Source organism: Embiotoca jacksoni, unplaced genomic scaffold, assembly GCF_022577435.1.
Source record: "Embiotoca jacksoni isolate LCO1_2020_lvr unplaced genomic scaffold, fEmbJac1.0.p SCAF_54, whole genome shotgun sequence".
NCBI classification, from domain to species: domain Eukaryota; kingdom Metazoa; phylum Chordata; class Actinopteri; family Embiotocidae; genus Embiotoca; species Embiotoca jacksoni.
In genome coordinates, this window is record NW_027185408.1 from 1,855,993 (window position 1) to 1,863,813 (window position 7,821).

The window sequence follows — 7,821 nt, forward strand, 5'->3', positions numbered from 1 at the left end:
TGTCTTTGGGTTTAGCAGCACTCGTGATATCTGTTGTTACAGTCAACATTTGGACAAGAATTAAAGGTGAGAACGTTCACAGAGGAAACTTTTCTACACAAAAACTTCTGATAAACCTGAAGTTAGTTTTTCTGTGGAAGCAAAAGTCGACTCTTTATTTTGTCTTTTTGTCTTTTCAGGAAACCAAAACCAGAAGGAAGAAAACACTGTGAGTTTAAACACTGAATATTCAGTAATAACTTTCCAGAAAAAAACAAGCGTTTGTGATATTTGTTTCTATAACTTTGAATAAACATGAGAAAAAAGAAAATTGAGCTAAAATTGCACAACTGTGTTGTTTTGAAATGAAGTGTTTATCTCAGCGAAGGAATCTTTAGGAAATCTAAACTGAACATTTATAGCAAAAAAACTGAAAGCTGCACATGAGAAGATGAAAATAAGAGATAAACGTGACAGCATGAGACAGTTCATCTCAACAATACCACAAACTATGACCTCAGTTTAAACTCAGTGTAAACAGTGTTGTGTTGTTTTCCACAGGTGCGTAACGATGAAGACGTCGGTACAGTGAACTATGAAAACATCGGAGAACCTTCTGTTTCCTTCCAACTCCGCTGATCATCAACAGAAATGACTCCACTGCTGTTAAACATCATCTCATCACGTTTTACACGAGTAGGAAACAGAATCAGCAAATATTTGTACTACTTTTTATGTCTTTGTGTTTTCTTACCAACATGATGATGTGTTTTTTATGATGAGTTGTTTCTATTTCAAGCTGAAATTTTGAGAAAGAAGTTCAAGTCTGGATTTTCTCTCATATTAAGAAGCAAAATGTTTTAAATCTGCATTTAAATCAGAACACAACAGCTGGATTTGACATTTATCTAACAAGAAATATAGCTTATAACAACTATTTTATTCTTATTGTATTTTATTTTTTTGGCTTCCTGTTGCAACATGTAGCTCTGAGATTAAGATTCACTGTTTCTTTTTAAAGTGTTTTCAGTGTAAAGATTTTAACTGAATTTAATGTAGAATATTTGACTTTAATAAGCTTCATGTCTTCATGTTATCTGTAAAAAAATGTCTTTGCTACGGCTGATGATGTAAAATTCATGAATATACAAATTCCTCATTTCCTCTTTCACAGTGTGTTTTGTAGTTCTGTCTCAGACACCTCCAGACCACAGTACAAGTCTGTCATGGTTTTGTTCCTTGTGTTACTCCCTCCGGCCACCAGAGGTCCTCAGTCTCTCAGGACCTCCGGTGGATCTCATCTGATTGGAGAGTCAACGACTCCTAAATCCTCAGATAGCATTACTGGACCGAAGGTTCATGTCTGCAGCGAGTCAAACAGACTCTGATGAAACATGTTGAACTGCTACGACACGTTTTCACAAGTTGGATGGTGGGACGCTTAAAGACGGTTCAGTCAGACGCTCATTAATGTGAGAAGCATTTGTGTTTCTGATGTTTATCTGGTCCTCGTTAGTAAAACCAACCTGCAGATCTCTTCTGCTGTTCAACCCACATTCTCACCACAAACACTTCCTCTTTAGTTTTCAGAGAAAATGTGGTTTCCTACAACCTCTATGTGGTAATTCTAGTGACATGATTAACTGCATCAGAAGGCAGCATTCAAAAAGATCTTTGAATTACTTGTCTAAATGGTATTAAATACGTTGGACATCCACCAAACCTGTCTATAGGATTTTGGAGAAGTCTGTTCATGTGCGTTCTGCCCACTGAAGCCACTGAATCAGGTGGACCTGGTTGGAGCTGTCGGAGGAGAAACTACGACACCAAAATTACACCGTACGGACGCATTTTTGAACAACACACCCTCCTTTTGCACCGTTCGGCCCATCTCGGAGCAGCTGGGTTCACGTTGCACAAAAGACAAGTCGCATTCACACGAACATTTATCTCAAGTGACGATCTTCACACCTTCAACTTCCTCTGTTCTCTGGCTGAGTAAGAAATTGTCCGTTGTTACATGACTGGAAAACATTGGAAATAAAAAGAGTTCACAAAATACATAAACGTTAAAAGATGGAAGACGATTCACAAAGTTTAGAGTGATTATTAGTTAATATCTTGAATTAATTGAACTATTCCGAACAGAAAACGTGGGCTGAAGTCACTATGAGGAAGTGACAGTTCAGTCTTCACAGGAAGGAGGAACTATATTTATATTAAAGAAGAAGTTACAACAGTGATTGTGTCATTTGTGAAGTTGAGAACAAGAGAGACAGAAGCAGGATGGCTGCGTTCAAATGGAGTCAAATGTCTTTATTTCTGGTGCTGATGCTTCAGTTTACAGGTAAGAATTCATATCAGAAACCTTCAAATACAAATATTCTTCCTTCAACTGAGACAGATACGATTTGTTTGTAACTTGATGAGTTTAATTGATTCTTGTTTTTACAGCCATCTTCATGTTACAGTTTGTCACATTTCTCTCTCTTCTCCTCGACAGCAACAGCTGGACAAAATCTGTCTCTCTTCACTATCAAAGGACATGATGTCACTTTGCCTTGTGAAAATGTGATACCTGGTCAACATAACTGTGACATCACTGACTGGATGTTCGTTAATTCAAATAACAGACCAGTGGTAGAGCTGATTAAACTCGGTCAGATTGGACTAAATGTTGGATCTAAATCAGACAGACTGAGTGTTACATCGAACTGTTCTCTGGTTATAAAGAACGTCACAGATGAAGATGTTGGTGTTTACACCTGCAGACAGTTCAAACCAGGACAAAGAGAAAAATACTTTGATATTAATCTGTCTGTTGTTAAGAGTGAGTATTTATTACATCATTGTGTTTTCAGATCAAACTGTCAGAACAAAATACAGAAAAAAATGACAATAATTCTGACTTTATTGATCAAGTTCATTTAACCTTTGTTGTCTTTCTCAACACATCTTCAACAGTAATTGACTATGAAGTGGACGAGACAGTCACCTTGGACTGCTCTGTGTTGACATATGGACAATGCAGATATACAGTAGAGTGGGTGAACACCTCCCCGGACATGAAGACATCATCATATCAGTGTTCTACCAACGTGAAATTTACAACATCTCATGTTGATCAGAAGTCAGAGTTTTATAAGTTATTGAAGTGTAAAGTGAGACATGTTGATACTAAAGAAGAGAAGCTGTTTTCCTTCAGTCATCAGACGTCAGGTGAGAAAACTGTTTAAAATCATCTTACTGATGTTTAATTACACAAAACACTTGTTGAAGTTTAAATATCAGCAGTTTGTGTCCTCTGTTGTTGTCAAGGTAACATGAAGTACGTTCTCACTGTACAGTTATTTTGTTGTGTTGTTTTAATTTTTTCAGATGAAGATTCAACAAAGACAACAATCAGACCAACAATTCAACCAACTGTAACAAAGGAAATAAACACGTCACCAGGTAGAAACAATACAAATGTAATATTTCAGGAAATCCCAGATGGAATTTTGTAATTAAATTAAACCAAAAACAGAAACAAGCCCAACGGTAGCAACTGAATACGTTTTTCATACTTTGACGTCTAAAGTTTGAGCGACTTCAAACATTTATCAACTCAGTGCCACTAGCTGCGTTTAACATTTTGAAACTGTCTTTCTTCAGGTTTGTCGTGGTGGTACATCACTGTTCTTGTAGCTTTAGCTGCTCTCTTAATAATTCTGGTGGCGGTCGTCATATGGAAGAAAAATAAAAGTGAGAACATCCACTGATTCAATTTTTATCCTTAAAAAGTTGTCATGAAGGAGACTTAACAAAGCGGAAGCTGAACTCAACTCTTCGTTTGTGTTTTTCAGGAAATAAAACACAAAAGGAAGAAAAGACGGTGAGTTTAAACACTGAATAATTCAAATACTTATATGGTAATTTTAGAATAACAGTTTGGGATAATTGTGGAGTTTCTTATTCGCGATCAACTTGAAACCTGAAAGTGGTGTCAACAAACACGGTCAAAAGATCCGTAGAGAATACAAACAAGAAGAACAACAGTGTGCTAATTATAGTCGTGTCATCAACGAATTCTTGTACGCAGTATTTTGGATTCCGCGATTTACCTTTACTGAGAACGCAGACGTAGCTTATGTTGCGTTTACTGTAAGATGCTTTCTGGATGTAACTCGCCTTTTCTTTCTCAGGTGCTGAGTTTAAACCCTGTGGAGACGTCGTCTGGTCCGGAAGAACATCAGGTCACGGTGAGATCCCACATCCACCGAGAAAAACAACCGTTATACTCCCTGTTATATCGCTACCTGGTATCACGGCAAAGCGTGAAATAGACACGCTTTTGGGCTGTTCTTTTTGGTAACCCATACAAAGTTTTTATTTTTCCCAAACCTCAATCAGATGTTTTAGCTAAAAGTAAAATTTTCCTGTAAATCACGCATGAAATAAGTTTAATTTTCGTCCACAACAGGAAAACGTGTAACTTTCACACGTAGACGGCGCAAAGCGTGACTATCTCACGTTTTGCCGCAATGGACCGGCGTGACGATTTCACGCTATGTCGTGATTCGTTCAAATGGAACACGAGTTTTTGGTTACAACCTGGGAAGTCGTGTGCACCGTATGCTTGGCGTTGTACTGTTTAAGTCATAAAAATATTGTTGCTAGGCAACGACAACGCAAACGGTGTCTAGAAGCTGTGGAGGCAAACAATTTAGCAAGCTAACAACTGAAGCTAACAGAAAATGTAAAGTCAAAAAAGGAAAAGATGAAGCCGTTGGGAAGATCAGCATTTTCCTCAGACGTAGGCTATTTCCTAAGTTACGAAGACAAACTCTACGTGACTAAAATTACAATATATTAGCTTAAAATCACACGAAAAATGAACTTCCATGGCGTCTGACTTTTCTGTAAACGTCAGCAAACACGTCAAAACTCGTGAACTCGACGCTTACGGAAAATTTAGAGTTCCGTCGTCGTGAATACCACAAGAGGGCGCCGTTCATACGCGTACGTGTAAAGTACGACCCAGATTGAAAGCGGCATTTGTTTTCTGATCTTTGTCTGTGAGTGTTACGTTTAACTTCCTCCCACCAGAGAGAAGAGGAAGGATGACTTATCAAAATGATGATGAGTTTCCGCTGTGCTGAAGTGTTTTCAGAATCATTTGGTTGTCTTTAAATGTGCAGGTGGATGCTGAGGAAGGTGTTTCCTACGCCTCCATCAGCTACTCCAGGAAGGACGACCGCAAAGCCCGGGTGAGTCATCCGTGGGAGAGACTGTGTTGAAATAATGACTTTCAAAACTCCCGTCAGGTTATGTTTACGTGTACGAAACGCTGCAATGTTTCCTTCTAGGTCCGTGACGACCAAAAAGAAGAAGACGAAGGCGACTCTGTGACCTACAGCACCGTGAAAGCCTCCTCGGCTGGAGTTTCATCTGATCCCGGCAACCTTTACGCTTCTGTCAACAAACCCAACAAATAAGATGTAACACGTTAATATGTTGTTTTTATCAACGTTACGTGATCGTTTGGATTATAGATTTAGATTTTTAATGTGAAACAATTGATTGGAAAGTGATGTCTGTCATAGAGGACACAAGGTATGAAGGTGTTTAGCCCTTTAAAAAAAGTGTCTCATTCTTTGTCTGTCACTGATTATTGGAAACTGAAGATTGGACATGCAGCCATCAGGAGAGTTGAGACTCCCTCTAGAGGCCAAGAGTGTGAATAAACAGGGCAAACACACTCTTTCTACTGTTTACTCACTGGGACTAAATTATTGTTTTGTAAATATATTTTCTTGGTTTTTATGCTTTATTGTTTTAAATGTGCATATAATTTTAAATATATTTAAATGTTGCTCTCTGTTTATTTAATATTATTACTCACATCTTCTGTTTTCTGTGCTTTGTTGTTGAAAAAAACATTCCTGCAACATTCAAAATGTATTTCCTTGTTTGTTTAACTTCTGTTAATTGAGATTGTTTTTTGCGATGGGCTTCATGGATTGAGAACAAAATGGACCCAGAATTTTGTGCTAGAGACCCCTGGTAATACCAGAACCGGTTATTATGATATAGCAAGTTGTTATGTTGAGTCATGATGATGATCATATTTAGATATGGGGATTATTTTGGACAGCAGTCTGTCAGGATCCCTGTCTGACCCTGTGTTTTGACCTTTGTTTCCCCAGATCTCCTCTCTTCATGTGTGCTGTCATTCCCATGTTTATTGTGGTGTGCCATGTGCTTTGTGTTTTGGTCTGTGTCTCTCCACTTCCTGTCTCCAGAAACCTCCCATGGCCACGCCCCTGATCATTCTGAGCAGCTGCTGACAATCCAGCTGATTACCACCTGCAGGTTGACACACCGGTTCCTCATCCCACTAATCACCTCCCGACACCATATCAACCCTGGTCCTGCAGTCCTGGGTTGTCGGTCCATCCTGTCTGCTACGTCCACTCACCCGCAACCTGTCGCCAGTAATACGTCCCGTCCTGTCCTGTCCTGTCCTGTCCTGTCCTGTCCTGCCGGACTACCTCTATCCAGCCTGCTAGCCTGCCTCGGACTCATCCTTCACCAGTAAATAAAGTCTGTTCTGTACCTGAACTCCATTTTGGGTCCAATCCTGCCGCACCACATAACAGAGGGGTTAATGAGCAAAGGGGTGTCTTGGTGTAGTTTTACCAAAGTGGTCAGGAAAAGTAGAATATTTCTTCAAGTCTTGAATTATCAGCAAGATAATCAGGAGGAGATCGGGTGAAAAGACTTTAGTCACGTGACCACCTGTGTACAAAATGAAGACTGTTTTTGAACTTTGACCCGAGTCTGTGTCTGCGTTCGGGTCCGTTCCAAACTCACCTCGCAACAGGACGTGTCTGTTTGATTGACAGGTCTGTGGTGCAGTTACGGCTATCGGTGGGCGGGACGTAGGTTTCCAATCAGAACCAGTCAGATCCACCGCTAGCTCCTCCCCCAGCTCGTCCAAATATGGTCACTTCCTGCTTCGAACTAGGAAGCCAGCTGGTCACCGCTTGCTATATCCTCAGATAGCATTACTGGACCGAAGGTTCATGTCTGCAGCGAGTCAAACAGACTCTGATGAAACATGTTGAACTGCTACGACACGTTTTCACAAGTTGGATGGTGGGACGCTTAAAGACGGTTCAGTCAGACGCTCATTAATGTGAGAAGCATTTGTGTTTCTGATGTTTATCTGGTCCTCGTTAGTAAAACCAACCTGCAGATCTCTTCTGCTGTTCAACCCACATTCTCACCACAAACACTTCCTCTTTAGTTTTCAGAGAAAATGTGGTTTCCTACAACGTCTATGTGGTAATTCTAGTGACATGATTAACTGCATCAGAAGGCAGCATTCAAAAAGATCTTTGAATTACTTGTCTAAATGGTATTAAATACGTTGGACATCCACCAAACCTGTCTATAGGATTTTGGAGAAGTCTGTTCATGTGCGTTCTGCCCACTGAAGCCACTGAATCAGGTGGACCTGGTTGGAGCTGTCGGAGGAGAAACTACGACACCAAAATTACACCGTACGGACGCATTTTTGAACAACACACCCTCCTTTTGCACCGTTCGGCCCATCTCGGAGCAGCTGGGTTCACGTTGCACAAAAGACAAGTCGCATTCACGCTAACATTTATCTCAAGTGACGATCTTCACACCTTCAACTTCCTCTGTTCTCTGGCTGATTAAGAAATTGTCCGTTGTTACATTACTGGAAAACATTGGAAATAAAAAGATTCAACAAAGACAACAATCAGACCAACAATTCAACCAACTGCAACAAAGGAAATAAACACGTCACCAGGTAGAAACAATACAAAT

The 7,821-nt window shown here is 39.9% G+C and overlaps 1 protein-coding gene across 2 annotated transcripts; it reads left to right on the forward strand.

The window, feature by feature from the left end:
- The first annotated feature begins 2,484 nt into the window (after positions 1-2,484).
- On the forward strand, positions 2,485-7,789 carry LOC138212291 (uncharacterized). 2 transcript variants are annotated; one of them, XM_069172594.1, is made up of 9 exons: positions 2,485-2,809; positions 2,944-3,198; positions 3,358-3,432; positions 3,634-3,723; positions 3,825-3,853; positions 4,164-4,220; positions 5,160-5,228; positions 5,328-5,459; positions 6,264-7,789. In XM_069172594.1, the coding sequence occupies exons 1-8, from the start codon at positions 2,590-2,592 to the stop codon at positions 5,454-5,456; spliced, it is 924 nt and encodes a 307-aa protein (XP_069028695.1). In that variant the 5' UTR covers positions 2,485-2,589; the 3' UTR covers positions 5,457-5,459; positions 6,264-7,789. The 2 variants fall into 2 exon arrangements, with proteins under 2 accessions (XP_069028695.1, XP_069028694.1); XM_069172593.1 differs by having other exon boundaries at positions 6,168-7,783.
- The last annotated feature ends 32 nt before the right edge of the window (positions 7,790-7,821 follow it).

Excerpts from the sequence above, each read along its gene's own strand:
- LOC138212291 (XM_069172594.1), top strand. The coding sequence starts at position 2,590 with ATGTTCGTTAATTCAAATAACAGACCAGTGGTAGAGCTGATTAAACTC. Across the intron at positions 2,810-2,943 it reads TAATCTGTCTGTTGTTAAGA|TAATTGACTATGAAGTGGAC; the intron begins GTGAGTATTTAT and ends CATCTTCAACAG. Across the intron at positions 3,199-3,357 it reads CTTCAGTCATCAGACGTCAG|ATGAAGATTCAACAAAGACA; the intron begins GTGAGAAAACTG and ends TAATTTTTTCAG.